Raw genomic sequence first — 20,905 nt, 5'->3', positions numbered from 1 at the left:
TTTCACTCTAGTAAAGAAGATTTAAAAATCAAATATGCTTTTGTCAAATCTACCTTGTAATGAGCAGTGTTTATACAAAAAAAAATAAATTCACAGCATCTTTGGAATGACTGACAGAAGCGGCAAAATATTTTTTCAGGAGTGAATCATGAGATTTTTTTTGTGTGGAAATCAATAATTCATTTCCAAATAGTTGATTCAACACCTAGGTAGATTTTTAACCAGCCCCCAGTAACGGTGAAATTTGGTTTTGTTTTCAAATGAACTTAATTCAAACTCAGACTGTGCTCTATGAATTCATAAGGACCTTTTGTGTCCTCTGTCCAATTCTATTTTATCCATCAATCTTGCAGAGCTTAAAACTACATGATTACAGAAGGAAAATGCTGGACCCCCTTAAAGCTGGATTTCTTCTCCCTCTCTCTTTTACTGAAGAGAAGAGCACAAACACATTCTCTTGCCTGCTTAGTCTGACTGACAGCTTCTATAGACTGACCTAATGAACCTTTCAGCCCAAGAGCCTTCACCCGTCCCCTGGTAAGTGGTGAACTAAAGTTTTACCTTGGGCATTGTCTCCTGTGCCACCAATGATATCACTGTAGTTCCAAGGTCTCCAGAATAACCTCACTGTAAACACTTGAGGAAGATAAACTCCTGCAGGAATGCTGTCAGTAAGATATTTTTTTTCTATTATGTTATTTTAGAAACCTGTTCACTTTAAAATGAAAACAAAAACCAAATACCACAATAACTAAACATTTTCCTTATTTCAGTGTGGTATGCCTATTTTTCTTTGTAACTTAAATTTGTAAGAAAAAGTGCTGAAATGCTGATATTCCACTCCAAAAATATATGAATGGAGCTACAGGCACTTAGACACTGTTGTACAACTCTATACACCTGACGAAGTTATTTACATAGAGTCCTCTTCAACAACAGAAATAGTAGTTAATGTATTAACAGAAAAGGCAAGAAAAAAAAATACAGAAATCACAGAGAAAGTGAGAAATAAGCATAATAAAGATCTAACAAAGAACTCCAGTATCTTTTTTTATTTTTAGACATCCAACTGGAAGGTACTGTACTTTATGTATATGATTTTTAAATATCAGTATTATGATGTTATATACCTACATGAAAGGATAAAAAAGGATGAGCTCAGGCACACACTGATAGATGTACTAGTTGTAATATTCTCAAAAAAATCTTATAGCCTATACAATTTTTGCCTCAAAAAAAAAAAAAAAAGAAAAAAGAAAAAATCAGGAGTGTAATATGCAGAGTTCTACAGAGGTGCTGTCTTTTTACAGAATATAGATTATTCTAGGATTTGGAGTTAGAAGTTCCTAAAAATATACCACTATTGGAATTATTATTAACTTTCATCACCAATATCTCACATCTGTTGTTATTAATCATTAAAAATAACTTCACCTAATTGCAACACCCTTTGAAATGTAACAGTAGTCAAATTGAAACAATCTAGCAATACAAATGTATTACTATTAACTAGCACTAATAGTCTTTAGGATGTGAGAGCAATTTTGGAACTACATATATTACAAATGTAACAGCTCAGCCACTTTACGTTGAAGCAATAATGTGCAATAATTAGAGGAACCACCTGTGCTACAGATTCAGAAATGTAATGGAGATAATGACAAGAAGTTGTGTTAAAAATGTTGATTGACCAGGTTTCAATATGCTCCCTGAAATTTAAACTTGCCTGCAGCACAACAGTAGGAAATGTAATCTGACAAACTGGATAGTCATGCAAAGTCAGACCTGTAGTCTTTTAAGTCCAATATATTATGAAAATGGCCAAGATGCTTTGTAGAAAGATAAAAAAAAAATAGTACAAAACTATCCAACAACTTGCCAATACAGAAAATATCCTACAATTATCTTCTCAAAAATTCCTAGAAGCATAAAAGTAATCAAATTAAGGACGAGCTGATATTACAAAATCTGTACCCCAAAATTGGTAAAAGTTTCCACTTGTAATAAGCTATAAAGATCAAAGCATCTTTTTTTGGTAGCATGCCTCTAATTAACTTCATAATAATAGCAAAAGTTTAAGCACAGAAGAAAGTAACATGGATCATACAAAGTCTTATCTATAACTCTAATTAAGACTAGTTTGCTTCCTCAGCTAAACTATTCTACTTTTTCATAGGCAAATTCTTCTGTTTCATGATATTTTCTGTTGTCTATCATTGACTTTGATTCTTTGATCTTTTATTTGCAACAGTACTCTCCAGTTCAGTAGCTTAAATCATTCATTACAGTACACTAAAAATACATTAAAAATTGCTCTTTTGCATTAAAATCTTAACAGGAACACTGAAACCCAAATAGTATCATAGAACTTACCATATATTTCCATCAGAAATTATTGTTTGTTTAGAAACAGTCTTCTGTAAAAATTAAGCTAAATAAGAATTACACGTCAGTGAACAGAATAAAATACTGACAGACAAGTGTTCATAAGGAATCAATTAATACACCTAAACTGCTCAGCTCTGCCAGATACTAACCTCCTGAATGCTATGTAGAATAAATGCCTGAAAAGTTTCTTCCCTATTGGTGAAACTTTTGAGAAGAAAAATAGTAATACCCTCAAATTGGTCTCAGCTGACTTATCTAAAAAAGGCATTCAACCAACTGCTGAAGGTGGCCATTACAAAGACATTACCAAACCCACCATGCAATAAATCTCAACAAGGTATGCAAGGAACAAGCTGAACATAAATAAAACAAGATTTCTCTTTCTCTGCAAGAAATAAGCAAGATATTTAAGCTCCAAGGAGATGGAAACATAGTCTGCTCCAGAGGAGAAAAGGATGCAATGTGCAGCAACTGGCCCAGCGTCAGCAGCAAGCACGGCATCCAACAAGTCTCATAATTGCTGCAGTTATACACAAGAGTGACTATTCCAGGTATTTCTGTCACTCACCCTGACATTTGCCCCTCAGTAAGGACTTTTGCTGGTTAGACTAAGCAAACTCATTATCTAGAATCATTCCTTCAACTGAACAGTAACTCACTCCACCTGTTTGTTTTTTTTTTAATATACACAAAGTAACATTTTAGATTTCTTACAAACTTCTTTTTCCCCTTTACACACTGTACTGACAGAATTTTAGGCCGTGCTTCATTAAGAATGACCTATGTTGCATATGAGCCTTTCCTAAACTGAACATGATGCTGTATTTTCACAGCAACACAGACTATTTTGGCTTGGAATGGACCTTTAAAGGCCAGCTAGTCCCCCCTCTGCAACGAGCAGGGACATCTTCCGCTACTAGATCAGGCTGCTCAGAGCCTCGTCCAAGGTGACCTTGGAAGTTTCCAGGGATGGGGCATCTACCACCTCTGTGGGCAACCTGTGCCACTGTTTCACCACCCTCACTGTATAAAATGTCTTCTTTACATCAAGTCTGAACCTACCCTGTTTTAATTTGAAGCCATTACCCCTTGTCCTATCGCAACAGGCCCTGCTAAAAAGTCTGTCCCCAACTCTGTCCCCCAATTTTTTTTCAACTGTTTGAATGTTTCCCTACATAGCTGAGAACTACACAGTTCTATCCGGTTTGAATATTTCAGTTCTTTTCTATCCAAGTATTTCTGATATTTAATACAAACATGCATTAAAGGTAGGAATACTGCAGAGACATTTTTCTAGTTCCACTGTAATTACAATGCATCATTGCATGCTAAGCCCCAAGAAAACTCATATGCAAATAGAATTCCAGAATTCCTGAAAGATCAGTAAAAAAGAACACTAATTACTTAATGCTTTTTAACTTACCTTCTTGATACACACACAAGATATTTTTTTTTAACTTGTTCGGCTATAATAAAATGAAAGAAATGTCTGCTGGGTCTTTAGCAGACAGGTCACTCAGAAGCCAACACAGTTACATCGGGGCAGTGCTTCAGAGCCTCCAAAGATCCTCGTCGCTGGGCTGAGGTCACCACCGAGATGAGCACTGGCTTTGCCAAACCTAAAGAGCATTTAGACAACTGACTGGTACTTAGTTGGCTTCAGACTAGCTGGTTGTTCAGCCTGCTGCTGCCTGCAGTAGACTGGGCTTACGTACAGCTTGTTGCATGAAGAACAGACCCTCTACAGAGTTAAATAAAGGTCTGAGCAAGCTACAAAGTGAAAATGAATCACTGAAATTACTACAAGCTTGGGAAGAAAAAAAAAAAAAAAGCTGTCAGAGCAAGACTGCTCTTTCAGTACCAGTGCTAGGGTAGGCTAGCTTTGAAAGATGGCAGAGCTATGCATTTGTTTACTCATCTGTTAAATGGTAGAAAGGGGGGTAGTGCTCACTTCCGTAAAGAGCTTTCAGATTTTCAGATAAAGACAACACAAAGAATACAGAGTGATATCACCAATACCCTCTTTTAAACCCATCACTTGTTAGACTTGAGAATAAAACACAGCGGGGTGGGGTGGGAATCCATTACACTGCTATTAACAAACCTTCCCCCAGATACGTTTAAAACACTGAGAACCTACTGCAGTTGAACAATAAAAGACTGTGGTTTCAGGGCAAAAGTACATCAAATACAAATGCTACAAAAATGTATGAACAAGTTGCTGGAGAAAGCGGTTAAAAAAAAGATGGCACAGTACATTCAAGCATTCAAGTTGCCTTGACTTTTTTTCTTTTCTTTTCTTTTCTTTGAGAGTCAGGGACTTAAGTTGTAAAAGGATATAAAGAAAAGTATTTAAAAAAGCAAAGTAGGTGGGTTACATTGTCAGGTCCACATATAGTGTCCTCCTACTCCTTTCCAACAGGTCTCTACCTGTCCCTCTGTCACTGGACACCCCTGGCTTAGATCCTTAGTTTCACCTGTCAGAGATTATTAAATTCAAAACATCAGTAAAAAGAGTTAAGGAAATACACAGCAACTGAGATTCTTGCTTCTCACGCAAAGAAATAACTGCGTAACTACTAATATGTGTCTACTGCTAAGATGATATTAGTACTTCGTAACTAAACACTTATTTTGGGTATGCTGAACAGAGAATCTCATTTGGTCCTGACAATGCAACAAGAAAATTAGAATCTCCATGATTTGTTATGTCATAACCTGCAGGGTGAATATTGTCTCTGCAGAAAGTAAATTAATTATTACAGTCAAGATGACAACCACTAGTAAAAAACCTGTGACAGCCTCTCTGTGCTGAGGGTAGAGGACTGTCAGTTCTACACTACGTGCCTCGAACAGGATGGAACAGAAAGCATCCCTATCTGCAAAATAACCATTTTAACCTAATGTCATTTAAATTAATCTGCTATCAAGTCATACACTGCAACAGTGACTTTCATCTCTTTCCTTTACATTCATTATGTATATATATATTAAAATACTAAAGCCAATGTGCATTACCTCAGTAAACAGTACTGTGGCCAAAAATTTTTCAAATAGAAGCATTTCACAATAATTGCATGATAACAGTGTCAGCACTGACACAGAAAATTCAAATGTCCAAATGCAAATTAAGTTAGCCTTGCATATCAGTCATTACTACTCATGTAGTTGGGAAAGGAATGCATGAATATCCTTTCTCCGTGTGTAAAAGTAGTTTCTTTAACTTCAGCTACCGCATATAAATGTGGCCAAAAACTCTATGATGCATCTCTAGAAATGTAGGCCTTACCACCTAGCAAGACACATCTCATTACAACAGAACAGTTTTCAGATTCAGTGTGAATTAAAAAATAAAATAAATAATTCAGAACTGTGGGTGACTTCCAACTCATACAAAATTCTACCATGTGAACTCGACAGCCTCCTTCAGGATTACTCTTTTTGAGAGGCTGGTTACTACGAACAATTAATTCACTAATTCACAGAAAAACTTCGTTTTAGTTCTAAAAATCTATTTCACAATGTAGAACATTCAAAAAGGCTTTAGAATTCTAAATGCTTTTAAGAGCTTCAGAAGCAACTGTGCCAGGTCAACTCTCAGAAAAAGAAACTCCATAATATACACTCTGTATGAACTCTATAGATGTTCTGGGTACCTTCAGAGGCCTAGATGAAACAGACAAAAAAACCCCGAATTTTAAAGAAAATAATATAACAGTCAGTTTCAATGTCTGAAGCAACTGGCACAGCCCTGCAACTGCCTGGCATCAGCTCAGATATGACATGATGCAATTTACAAATGTCATGAGGCTGCAGAATAATCCTCAGCACTTGCATGTCATTCTCATCATCACTGAAGGACAAAGTGTTCTTTCTTCAAAAGGAAAGAGGCACTCTGCTACGTCTTAAATAACAAAAAAATTATAACTTCATATTTGGGATCTTAGGACAATTTGATTAAGTAGCACCAGTGGTGATTTTTTAAAATGCTAAAACTTGAAAAGTGTTCTGACACTTTCAGTGTAAAATTTTACGTACCTCTTTTCCAGAAGAACTTACAGGGAATACTTTTCACACTATGCTGAAATGCATTTTGAAGCACTTCCACTAATAAAAGAAGAGGCACATAACTCTCCTTGGTCTGTGTAAGTTATTAAAGGCTTTGGATGAATGACAAACTCCGAAGGCATTAGTTACAGTTATAAAGTACCATCTTTTTGAAGGACATTCTTTAGAATGTGTATATGCCATTGCCATTTCATGGCAAATTTTCATTTATTCAGGTAAGAGTCTTGTCTCAGAAAAAAACACCCTAAAATAAAATGGCAAGTAAAAACTTAGAATTAGACAGAGCAGCAGCAATATATGGAGAGTCTGGAGTTCACAATACCATTGCTCTACATCTGTCTAGTTTACCAAACGTTCATTAAGCCCTTGACACACTCTAAGTCAACATGTGAACAATCTCATGCATACCAAGATCAGACAATCAATTTGAAAAACTAATCAACCTTCAATACTGGCTCCAAAGAAGGATAATTAACACAATAATACGGGTGAAAACAATTATTCAGACATATATACTTCTTGATTTTTTGTCTTTATGTCCTTACTGAGGTATAATCAGAGCCTCTTCATTCCCTGCACGCTGAAGAGTGCTGTCCATCTAAAAACCTGAAGAATCGAGTCTAAGCAGGCTGGAGGTTAAAAGCTGCATTAGTTCCTTTTTCCCCTCCTTGTTTCACCACTTCTCCTTCACCTTGTTCGTTAGTAGAATGCCTCTGAAATGCCAAGCAAATGCTTCTGCATACCACAGCTGTTGCTTTCATGTTAAGCCACCAGAATAATATATTATCTAATATTACTCCTTTAATTACAAAACCATAAGCTAAAATGCATACACAGTAAAAACAGATTACAACACAAATACCTGTTTTTAAATAGCTTTGGGACTGTTTATGGAGCTCTCTGGACTAAGGTAATTTGCTAAATCTTGATTTGAATGGTGCTATAAATAGATTTTTCCTTATACTACCCATACTTATATTTAGAAATAAAAGCAAACTTAAATCTCACGATAATGCCTCGATGGCAAAACCAGTAAGTGTATTATTGGTGATCCTTGTTTAGCTCTTGCTATTATAGTTGTGATAATTCTGAAGCACTTAGACCACATGTGTCTCATTAGTCCACAAGTCCTGACCGTAAGCAAAAAACCTCTATTATATAACTGAGGCGGCAAACATGCTTTTACATACTCAGCTTCTCAAAGTAAAATAACCAAAAAATTAAGAGATGATAACTGAACATAAAATAGGAATACTAGTTCTTTACCATGGGATGCTTAAAAAGATGACCAAATATGTTTAAAATACATACTCTTTTTAAAAAATTCAGACAAGCATTTTTATAGTCTATTACGGATATTTTTAACTACATAATGGATACTTAATGATAAAGACGATGACACACTGTTCAACTGAAAGACAGCGAACAAGGCTATTCAAAACACCATTTTAGTGAAGCACAAATCATGATCTGTTAAAAATAAAGTTATACCGCATTTTTGGATTTTAGCAATGATGAATCTTCTCCTCCATTTACAGACAGATGTAAGCATGTCAAAAATCAGTTTATTTGCTAAACTGCCACATAAAAAATGATTCATAATGCTTTCAGGCAACCAAAACCACTTTGACTCAAGATTTTTATTTGATTGTGTTTTAGGTAAATATGGATTATGCATGCAGAAACCTAACTAACTTTCAAGATTTTATTTCATATAATCAATGCAAAGGTAAACATAGAAGTCAGCCTTTAATGTTAAGCATAGCTACATCTTCAAGCCAAAGACACAAAATTCTTAAAACTTTAACATTTTTATTAGAATTCTGAGGAACTTTGATGCAAGATATTAACCTACAGTTTTTAATTTAAAAATATTTTTAATTAAAGGAAGCATCTGAATGCCATTTGAAGATTATCAAAAGTTATGAAAAAGTAGTAACATACCATTACCTCAACTTAAGTTCTTACAGAACTTAAACAAGTGGTGGCAGCACTTCAAATGGCTTGCATAACAGATTCAAATTAGATCTTGAAACTAAACAAGGGAGGTTCATTCTTTCTTTTTCCCTCTCAAGGTGGTTTGCCAATATGGAAATAGTAATGACAGTGTAGCAACACAAGGACACAAAATTCAAAAGTTCCTATATTGTAGTTACTATGCGTCCCACTGTACTGACCTGATTTTGATGCATGGATTAAAAAATAACCCAAACCACATACTAACAGAGCACCTTAAATATTTGATAAATATTTTTACGCTGAGATCTAAAGCAAAAAGAACCTGCATGTATGTTCCTTATAGCTATACCTTCCCAGTAGTGAAAAACTACAGAAATAATAGCACATACTATCACTGCAGTTGCAATAGTTTGGCTGTATAGGAGAGGGCACTAGTTATTAACATTTCTGAAAAATATAAAATTAAATTCCAAAAAATTTAGCCGCTTACAGAAAGAACCCTAACACAATAGTTAGCTCTGTACAGAAATTTGCTTAAACTAATATTAGAGAGAAAATATTCCTGAATCAGTCTTCTTTAATAATACCATACCCCAAGGCCAGAAAAAAAGGTCAGGGATAATTGGTGCAACAGTAGTGCTGGACACACATTTTAAACTGTTAACTCTGTCATGAATGCCACCTAATACTGTTTTTCATTATACTCTCATTTCAATATTAGCAAACTTGCAAAAAGCAAGTATATTTTTGGAAGAGGAAGCAACATTTCTAAAATCTGATTTCTAATTATTATTTTATAGCCTCTATAAGCAATCTACTGAAACTACAATCTCTGTACTCAAAAATCCAGTAGCTAGAGACAACACAGACACAGGAATATCCTTAGGAGAGAGAAACCACACTGAAACTTTTTGCACATTGAAAAGTCTACATAACAAAGAATACATTAGAGTAAAATGGAATGAAAAACTAGGGGAGGAGGAAGGGATTTTTTTATTAGTAACAAAAAGATTTTTACTGAAAATGTCTATAGTTACCATGCAAACCATTGAAGTGTAGCTTTTCATTTAAAGGCTTAGTAAACAAACGAAGACAATGCAGTTAAACATATTTTAAATTAGTTTCTCCTGTACATCTCACCAGACTTTTTTTGCCCAGTAGGAATACTGTGATATTGAGTAGTCCCCATGGTGTAGGGGTGCCGTTCTAGATGAACCATTCCCTTCCTATCTCCACCTCATACCCTTATTTCTCACTCAACATTTTCAAGACATGACCATACAAGCACAAACATATGCTACAAGGTACATCAGTGATGTCTGTACAAAAGGCTAACTGAGTAGGTATCTTTGGTAGACTGATACTTCTGGGGCAGTTGTAGGCCTATAGTAACTGGAGCTCTGTCATTCAAATGAAATGATCATTCCCAGGTCCAACTTGCCTAACGCTAGCAGTGAACACATGCTGTTACAGAGGTTTTTATTTTGGAAAGTTGTGGGGTTTTTTTCCTTTTGAGCTAAACTGATCAAGAATGCTATTAGTAGTGATGGTGCAGTTTGCTCCTTTGAGTTAAATTTACTCTGTGAAACCACCGAAAGACAATATAACAAAAGCCAGATTTTCATTGTCTACTGGTTGTAACCATTGACACAGTTGTAACCTTCCATAGTTTTCATTTTCACCCCAAGCAGATACAAAGAGAATAAGCAAGTCTGCAATAAGACAGACCTACAGCACATCCATGAAAATGTACACGTGAACTCACTGTATTGCTGAGCATTTTGGGGGACACTTTCTTGTTTGTGTTTGTTTTTTAGTTTGTTTTTAGGCTTTCTGTAGGGGCTATCTTTTACCAAGTAATTAATAAACCCACAAAGAGTAATCAAGCATCATTTTTTCTCACTAGTTTTAAACTACCAGGCACAACTGACAGAAAAAATGAAATCTGTGTCCAAACAGGCAGAAAACAACAATTTTTCTTCTCAAAACTTTTTTATTTTTTTAATTTTTTTTCTTCATTTTTCCCCTCTGTGTGTTAAGAATGCATGCTGATCACAGGACAGTGCAGCAAGCTATCAATAAAGTAAGGGGAAAACTACGCTGTGCTCCATGTCTAGACAGTAGTATACCATTTGCTATATGCTTGTCGAGCACGACCACATGACCCAGCAAGCCCAGAAATCCTCCAGCCTCTTCCTTCCATAGCTTTTATTTACTTTTTCTTTCTTTCACAGAACAAGAGCTGGCATGCAGTTACCTGTTTACTAAAATCTCACTGGATGAAACTCTCCAGAACACTCAAGAGCCTACTGATGGTACCATGACTAAACTGTCCCTGTCCCTTCCATTTTATAAGGGGAGATAGGGAATTTTGGAAACATGGTCCCTGCTTTTTTAATGCTATAGGTCACTGCTTACAGACGTTATAGCCATTTTTAAAGTGTTTTCTGATTTGTATGTAGACAAATTACTGACTAGATGCCACGTGTGTTCCCAAATCACATGAGAAAAAATATGTAATGGTTTAAATCAGGCACTTAACTGTGACTAACATACATTGCTTCTAGTCTAAAGTTTTAGCTGCCCACTGAGAACTTCACATAATGGCCTTACCCACTTATGAGAAGACTTATAGTTAGTGAGAGCTTGGAAACAGATTACTTAGACCTTCTCTCACAGCAAGTTCCCCAAACTCAATCAACTCCTTAAAATTTTAATTAAATTAAGCATGAACACAATAGAATATCAACTGATACAATGAACTTTCAAACACACAGAAGTCACGGTGACTATATGAAACAGAAGAGAAATAAAAGGGATTTTTTAATTAGCTCTACCCCTATTGTTGCAGAGGAGTCCCTGGTTTTGGACCTGGGTACGGTCATCTCATTGGCTTTCTCAGCTGCAGCAGATTTTGTGCAATCGCCTCTGGTCCCTGGGAAGCTTTTCTTTGTCACCACTGGGTGACAAATCTCTCCTCAAGCCACAACACAGAGAGACATTCTCTTACAATGATATTTCTCAAGATATGGGAAAAAACACATTTTGATCGAGGAGTTCTTTCAGTTCTGATCTGAGAGCAGAAACAAGCTCAGAATTAAGAATGATACTGGAACTGTAGCAGAATTAATTTCTTAGAATGAATTATGTAACTTGGCAGTCCTGGGTTAATAGTTGGATTTGATGATCTTAAGAATCTTTTCAACCGAAGTGAATCTATGATTCTTTTTACTTTTTCCATAAGATCAGACATATGGCAAATTAAAAATAATTATATACCATCTTTGCTAGCTAGACGAAAGAGCGTAGCAGAATTTGCCCTTAGTCTTCTGTTCCTCTAAGAAAAAAAATATCTAAAAATCAGCCAACATGAATCTAACCCTAGCTCATTGTGGATTAGGTAGACGAACATGGCTTATTTATAAAATAAGATGACACCATTTTGCCAAACTTTAGCAGAACATATCCAATATAAGCTTTTGACTTTATTCCAAATAACTATAATATTTCAACTGTAAATTTTTAAGACTGTATTTTTTACTCTAAGACGTGTTTTAAATGAAAAACTGCAAAATGCAGTATACTACCATGAACCTTCATGAAACATAAATGCAGAGTAAATGCAGTTCACAAACTGTATGCAAACAGCATATCGTAAGCAAAGTGAGCAGACGAAACACTGCAGTCACTTAGCCTTCTCTCAAAGTTTCTCAAAACCAGCTTAGCAGGAAGCAGTAATCGTTCAGACTAAACCAAGTACACCAGGCAAAATTCAGTGTCATACTACTGTTACCCTCAAGAAAGAGAAGGTACCTTATTGTAATTTGATTTTTGTGACTACGCATGCTGTAACTTCCAACCAAACCAGAACGTAGCTAAAACTAGTGCTTGAAAAAGACTATCAGCTATATGCCCAAACTTTTGTTGGTGTAAATAGCTAATATTTTTCACAGCACCACCTAGAATAAATTAATTATAGTTTTAAAGACAAAGACAAACATACTTTGTGCAGCAATGTTTTAAATGCCACTTCAAACATAACAGGAACCCCTGTGATATCTTAGGGCACACAGTTATCTGAAGATACATTTATCAAGTTAAAAATCCTTGATCAGTAAGGGGATGCTGAGTTTTCACAGTAGCTCAATAACCAACAGAAGCTCAACGGTTTTCAGCGAAAACTGCTGGTAAATCTTGGCAGAACAACTTTTGCCCACTGAGTTTATAACTAAAAGTTTTTAGAAACCATCTTACCTTGTCCTCTTGGTGTTCGTTTCCTGCGATCTCTGAATGCTGCTCCTGACTGCAAGGCCTCCAGCAGACTATCCATCACTCCCGTCTCATCACCCTCTGAGAACAGCAGAAAAATAGGATTAATCTCATTGCAATTGAAATCAGCCTTCAGGAAGAAAAAAAGTGTTGTCAAGTGTACATAACACTTCCAAATAAGAGACATATACATTTTAATGTAATGGATGCTGTCAGTGCTTCAGGTATCGCTGCCTAGTTTGTGTATGATGCTCTATTAAGCAAAATTGATGCCAATCCTACTGTTCTTTCAACTTAGAGATGTTATCTCGTGCATTATTGATGACATCTTCAGTATGCAGATAGACAGCTGCTGGTGAATGACTGCTGTTTCACTGTTAAATTCTTCTAAGACTTTCCTGAAGCAGAAACAGGTCATCTCTTTTTGATTTAATCAATGCACATGGAAAATCTGATGGAAGTGAATGACACAAAGTGAAATACTGTAGTACCGCAAATATTTTATACATTAGCTCCTGTCTTCATGATGCATTAAATCCTTGCAAAAAAAAAATCTATACGACATACAAGGATACACCCCCCATATGCTACACATGTAACTGTACACCATGGATGATCTTAAGGTAAAGGCAAGGAAAGAACTGAGGGGAGAATGACACAGGGAAAGCAGGTGGCGTAACAATTCTTAAAAACTGAATCCTACTTCTGCTAAATCTTTCTCTTGCTTTTTTTCATATCCAAGCTAACCTGGAGCCTTTAAATTGCTGGACTTTATGGCGCATTATGAAAATCTGCATAGAAAGATGACTGACATTAAACATATTTAAGTCTTAAACTTCCTTTGCATTTCAGTCTTTTAATAACAGTTGATAGCAGCATTCAACAGTATGAGAAATAGAGGTCATAGAACTGCAGTGTTTCAAAACTATTGAATGCCTCTTTTTCTGTTCACACGTCTGTGTTATAACCCAAAACTAAAATATAGACTAGACTCAGCAGGTAGGTGGACATTTTATTCACGTCTCTCAGACTTGAAGTTAATGTAAATTTCTCCAAGACAGAGTGGGAAGATAATTACTTTATGCAAAAAGATTTACATTAGAGTAAACCACTTCTGACTCACACAAAGTGTAGGAGGTTAAATGCACATTCAAGCTCACAAATGTTCAAGTTTAAAAGCAGCTTATTAATGCAAAAGGTATTCTGCCCTGGTTCTCTATTACATTTAGATTTATTAGACTAAATCCAGACCTAATATAAGAGGATGCCAATTCTAAAACAGTACCTTGTTTTAATTTCTACATGATGATCACCAGTGTAACTACTTGATAAATGTAAATTATACATCAACATAATTTAAACCACTATGCACAATACACAACACATACACAAAGTTCTCTCCAGTGTAAGATAAAAAAGAGCAAGAGTAGCAAGCAGCAGAAGGCTCTGAAATACCAGTTTTAATTACATTCCAACTAAAACTCTTAAAAAACTAAGCTCCCACAAAATAAATAAGTAAATTAGCTTCTCTCAATTCACACTCACATATACAAGGCCAGAATCATGTCTAAAGCACACAAAATAATTACTTTTTTCGGTGCTCCTTATCCTACACATGCTTATTCATTGATTTATTGTTGGCTCTGTATTAAATTTACTGTTTAAATCAAAGGTCTGTGAATACACTTTGCCCAAACTAATACACATCAAGTTGGTCTGAAATATTTAATGGATGAAACTGTAATACATTGAATTAGTTAACATGTTAGAATATATTATGTGTAGAAAAATTACTGTATCATTCGATCTTCATTTAAAATAAAAACGAGTTGGCAGAGTTTATTCAAAGACTAAAATCCTTCAATACTTTATAAATGTTTATGTAGCCTTCCACTTCTTTTTTTGCTGAGTGTGCTACTCTACCTGCTAATTAGTGCAACTGTTAAACACCCACCCTGGTTTTGGAATATCAAAATATACAATATAAAGACACATAAATTAGGGAAGCTGTAGAACACAGTGATGAGATTTTTAACTCCTCAAATCAGAATTTATGCTAGGTCTGATCTCAGCACTGCATCTTAATTGAAGTTGTCAGGTGATTAAGCAGCAACCAGACAAAGAACTGTGTTTTTAGTTAGCTTTAATTAAAATTCATAAATAAAATGCCACAGATTTCTCAGCTTTTCCTCACAGTTCTTGCTGAGGTACTTCACATATTACTAGCTATCTCTTTGATTTGCCTTTTTTTTTTTTAATACTACCTACAACACCTTGTAGACAAATCAGAAACAAAGACAAAAACCATCAGAAATTTTGAAACAGAGGACCTTGTTTCCAACAGAAATTGTCAGTGGAAATGAAATATATAATCCTTACGTCTCTTTTAGATATATTCCACTGTACACAAGGATAGAGGTTTCAGCTGGAACAAGTAGTATTCATCCTCATTCTTTCTTTTCCAAGTTGTTCCCAACCATTGAAGACAGACCAAATGTATGCATTCGAGCAAAAAAATCTGCAAGCTTTGATTAGGCTTAGCAAAGACCCAGAGTCACTACAGGTATTAGACAAAACTCAAAAGGCAAATAAATTCTTAATCATTAATTGATGTGTTAACTACAAGCCTGACTTGTTTTAATTTGGATTTCACACTAATAATTATTGCAGATTTGGCTTAGCACATGCAGACTGTTTTGAAAATGTGTGCATTATTAGGAGGTTACAGTAAAACTCGTCTTCTTGCAGGTCCCACAATTTAGACCAGTGATAGTCAACAGATTTTGGCCACTTTTAATTATAATAATGAAGACAAAAAATAACCCTCTTCTTCCATAGAACAATGTTATTGCTTCTTATACTGAAGAGTCCCAAGCAAGCTGAGAGGCACAGAGAAAAAAAAAATATATAATGAACAAAGTCACACTTGAGGTGCACAGGCAATCTTAATATCAAGATACCTAAACTTTTCGTATTTTTTTACCAGTTATAGGGAATGGAACAGAAAAGGGAAAAATAAAAAGTAATTACAGTACACGATTAACATAAAAGTGTGTTTGAAAGACACTGGCATAAAATCAATCCAATTATGAATGCTGAGAAATAGTCATACCATGCATCTACAAACAAATCTGCTGTCTATAAAGGCAATACTCTGGATTTTACACTTTCATTTTATAAATAACAACAGACTTCAGATGAACTGTTCTTAATAAGCATTTAGTATTTGTGGTCAGATTTTTAGGTTAAATGACATTCTAAACATTAGTACTCTGGACTTAGACTGCCAATTTCAAAAAAGACGACCTTTGGTAAACTAGAAAATAAGAAATTAAATCAGAAACTGAATATTTAAAGGGTGGTAGGTGAGGGGTGAAAGTATTACAAACACAACAGTGACTATTACTACAGATGTATAATAATCTCAACAGTCAAACTGGGTGAATTCTTCACTGTTAGCACACACAAACAGTACTACCCCTTGGAACAAACAAGATAGACAAATGACCACAGGTGAATAATACCAAATCAGCTAATATAATGTTTTCTCAGCTGATGTGGAAGCAAACAACAAATCTCTATGAAATTAACATGCCATCTGAAATAACTCAATAGCTACCATTATTATTTGAGAACCGCAAATGTAGAATTTATTAGAAAAAACAAAACATTAGCTGGGGGTAAAAAAAGTATGGTAGCCATCACCTTGTAGTATGAGAGGCCTTTCCAAAACAACAAAACACAAGATTATGGGAGTGTAGTTCTGCCAAAGATATTAGATTAAATTTATGGTTTCTATTAATGCAATGTACTGCACTTCATTTGGCTAGAAAAAGTTTTCTGTCTCATTTATCTGGTCTTCAACATTTGATATAATACCTGCCTACTTCGTTAGTGGAAAGTGCAAAAGATGGTTATTATTTAAATATCTGGCTGAATAACAAAAAAAGGTTGTTTATAGACAGGCAGCTTATCACCTTATTGATTATTGTGATTTTTTATTATTATTACATATGATAAGCTTATTGAGAGCTTATCACTTTAATTTGTCTGAAAACCTAATTAGTGAATTTGCTATAACAACAGATGACATAAATAAGAAATACTAACATCTTGAAAGATAAGATCAGCATGCCTAACATTTGGAATAAGAAACTAAATGAAAATAATAGAAATAGAACAAGCGTGTATAACTTAGGTGCAAGCCAGGAGCAATACAAAGAAGTGACCAAAGAAACAATGATGAATTACCAATCTGTGTTTAAAAGTCAGCATATGCTATTTCCCGGAGTAGTGGTATACAAACTTGATTATGGCATTCACAGAAGACAAATCACAACTAGGAAAGCTTTTACAATAACCAGGGGAGTGGATTCTAATAAGAAATGCCTGAGGCAGTACAATTTCTTTAGACTACATAAAGCAGGCACTGAAAAGAGCTATGACAACCTCCTTCTGTGCTTAGAATGTGTAAAGTCCCAAGAGAGAAAACTCATCCCAACAGATAACTTCCCTGAGAGAGGGCTGTTCTGGTACAGCAGCTAACAGGAAAACATTCAGGCTGAGTCAATAGAAGTATCTTTGCAAGCAAAAATCATGTTCTAGAATGGGCTTCCAAACAAGACCGTGGGAATAACAAGTCTAAAGATTTTAAGGTTGAAGCAAAAAATTCTGAAAGGGATTGTATGATATAGCACAGGGAACAGCAGGTGTGTATGTCACATGATCTTTTCAATCTGGTCTACCTAAAGCATCAATCTGCAACTCCTTATTGATGGCTTATATTTAAAAAGGGTGTGCGATAACATGGGGAACGAGTGTAAGAACCCAGTTATTGGCAGTTCGGCTGCCGCATAAATTACACTGTGAACAACAATGTCTGGCTCCTTTGTAGTTGTGAACTAAGTCCTTAGTTTTGAGCAAGTGTTTTTATTTTCACATGCCTTCTAGTGCAGATATGACCTTTATACTTATGAAGAAAACTGTCCTTCCAAATCAGAATTGTTTGTTTAGGATATTTATCAAGACAAAAATATATTAGAAAGTGTGTGATCAGGTATGACTAGTCTGTCTTAATTTTTCTTTATATAACACACTGAATTCAAAGCTTTACAATCAATTAGCAGTTTGACTCTAATGTAAAGCACTTCCCAAAGAAATAAAGATCAGATGGAAACAAAGCATATAAGGTGTTTCCAGAACATTCTTTTTAAACTTGAGCTTTCCAAGGACAGATAACCTGCCTCAGATTCAAGCTGTTCTTTATATTTTATCCATCAGCAAGTGGCATGGGGAGATGGAACAACAATATTAACTTTAAAATTGTAAATATTTAGAAACAAGGCAGGAAAAGAAACATTTTTGAAAAAGGTAAAAATAATCTCAGCGTGCCTCTGCATGTGCAATACTATTGCAGGAAAGACTGCAACAGTACCGCACAATCCTTAAGCCTCCCTTGAAAATATAACATCATGATCTACAAAAATAATCAATACGTGAAGGACTAGAAGTTTCAGGCATGCTTTTACACAAGTCCTGTTGTCACCAAATCTCCCTTCTGCTTTGTATGTACATTTAAGTTTTTTAATTATCACCCTCCTCATATGAAATCTCTCTTTGACAAGTACTTGAGATAGGAAACGTTTTAAAATAAAAAATCAAGATGCTTTGCTGTTCTGTATGCCTTATGTTGCTTGTATCCACTCTATAAGAATTTGTGCAAAAACAGTTTAAGCAGTTAACACAGTCCAGAGATAAAGCTCATCAAGCACATCAGGTCTTTTACCCAACACAAGTAAGTATACAGAGCTGACATTTAACCCACCCCTGGAACACAGCAGAGGGATTAAAGTAACTTCATTCTTTAAAATAATTATTTGAAACAGCCTGCTTTTGCACTCTATGACTAAATCTGACACAGATGTAGAACTAAGATTCCTCAGTTCTACTGCAAGTTCACTAAGTAATTTATTTTTGCATAATCTGTACACTGCTAAATTAACCATGAGGACTGTGTTATAAAGATAGAAAACAAGCACTTGAGAATGATGAAGAATGTTTACTCGATCTTATTTTTCACAGAGTAAATGCAATCCTTCACCTGCTTCTGTAGCCATTTTCTCTGTATCAACAGCATTCCTCTGAAACAGAGAAATCATTTTAACATGGAGATGAAGATAAAATATTTCCCTTTGCTACCACCTGATGAAAAACAACGCTTAGGTTAGATTTAGAGTCCTTTTTGTCGATACTACATTCTTTTATCACTTCCTGACCAATCCCATCTAAACCTCAAAAAGAGACCCCAACATCCACACCTCCTGATATCAAATGCAAAATAACATTCTTTTCTATTTATAGCTCAGATGATTAAAATGAAAATTGACAAAAAAATATAGGGGAAAAGTATCATTCTGCTAGCCTGAGGAACAATAAAAGCTAAAGCCCAGCTAGAACAACAGGTTTTACTGTCTTGTCTTTTTCAAAAAAATAACTGCTACTAAAATTTCACATTGGAAACTGAAATGTGTTTAGTCTGTTGTAGCTTATGAGACTTTTAAAGTAATTCTTGCAATTAAAAGAGCACTGCTGAAAGATCACCCTAGAAAATGTGGTAGAAAACATAGTTCAGGGAGTAACTTGAACCACAAATGGTAAATGCACATAAAATCAGAGCTCTTTCATAGACTCTCTATAAAGATGGGATTATTTAACTACTTGGGTTGTCTCCGATTCAGTAGGCATTCTTGAACTTGCTTCTGTGGTAGTGGCTGGCTCCAACGATTTCAACTTCATGGGAGTTTTTAGCTTCGCTCCTCTAAAGAATCGTACCAAATGTCTGAAAAAACATGTCCTTAACTTCTTCAAGAAGACAAGTTACAATTCCCCTAAAGCCAAGCTCACTTCTTAAGACCTACTTTCAAAAGAATTTTTTAAATATTTAACTTCCTTTTTTACTTTTTTTTTTTTTTTTTTGGAGTACAAGTATGGAACTATTTGAACTTTCTTTCCCCTCTCCTCATTACGGAACACAAATGATGAGTCGATTTATGCACAGTGTTAAAGTAAATTTGGAAGAGGTTTTATCTAAACATTGCTTCCAAATGTTAGCTATATTTCCATGCACAAAATAAACAGTCACATTTTTTCCCAGCTCAAAATTTTCACTACATACTAGAGAAGGGAATGAGAAACATTATTTTCTGATTTAGATTGGAGCAACTAGAAACTCAGTGAGATCAATTTCAGTTTCTTTTTGTGGCCTCTCTTGCACAAAGTTTTACCTCAGCTTTTAGCATGTTATCATCTATCAAAAAGGTAGGAATAAGCATCTTCTAGCAGATTTTTTCAGGACCTTCATGATGACTGCTAGAAAGGATATTTTGATTAGAACATAAAAAATCCCAATAAATAGTATTGGTCTTAAATGAAACAGAAGAACTGAGGTAGCACTATTGATGGTAAAATGAAACAACGAAATAGCTTGGGCTTTTTAAGGTACTTGAATAACTTAGAATTACAGAAACTGCAAGTCACTTAAAGCCACAACAGATCTCAGCCCATGCATCCAAAACATGATCCACCTCCTTCCTACTTTGTTTCTTTGGTTCAGATGCACAGCTAAGGATCAAAGAGGCCCTGGGAACATGCTCTTCTACCTGAAGTGTTTTGCTGCCTTCCCTTTTCCTTGTCTGCTGATAACTGCAGGAATAACCAACTATTTTACTGGTGCGCTTTCATTTTCCAGTAATGGCAATACTCACATGTACGTTGCAAAACATCTTATACTCGTTAGTACAAATATACTAACTACAAAGTAATACAAGTTAATAAATAGTGTAAATATTGCACAGCCATTCGGGCAAAAATTTACAGCAACCTCCCAGGAACTTTTTCCTAAATTTGGGCCCTTACTGAAAGAGTCCAGTCAAATACCATGTTAGGTAACAAGTGCTGTCTACCTGCCTGCTTCTCCAAATGGTTTCAAAATTATACTTCTAATCACACTTTGCACTACCCTGTTGTGGATTTTTAAGTACATTCCATAAGTCTAATATGAATCCTGTATAAACTTTTGATCAATAATCAGTACCGCATCTTTTAAATCATTTTTATTCATTAATATATTCACATAAAAAGGTCAGTTTTCAGTGTCTTTTGGAAAGTGTGTTTTCCTCATATATTTGCATTTTATTAATTTGCTAAATTTATTTTGTATGCA

At 35.1% G+C, this 20,905-nt stretch overlaps 1 protein-coding gene across 4 annotated transcripts in view; it reads right to left on the bottom strand.

Annotated features, from left to right (window-relative positions):
* The window catches only part of DIAPH2 (diaphanous related formin 2), a 243,189-nt gene that overhangs the window by 55,445 nt on the left and 166,839 nt on the right, over positions 1-20,905 (bottom strand). For all 4 annotated transcript variants that reach the window (XM_080366036.1, XM_080366037.1, XM_080366038.1 and 1 more), the window contains one exon: positions 12,670-12,765. In XM_080366036.1, coding sequence (XP_080222162.1) covers positions 12,670-12,765 — 96 coding nt within the window. The remainder of the gene's footprint in view (positions 1-12,669; positions 12,766-20,905) is intronic.

This window comes from Falco punctatus (assembly GCF_963210335.1).
Source record: "Falco punctatus genome assembly, chromosome: 15".
Classification (NCBI taxonomy): domain Eukaryota; kingdom Metazoa; phylum Chordata; class Aves; order Falconiformes; family Falconidae; genus Falco; species Falco punctatus.
The sequence above is the reverse complement of the archived record's forward strand: the minus strand, read 5'-3'. Positions and strand labels throughout refer to the sequence as shown.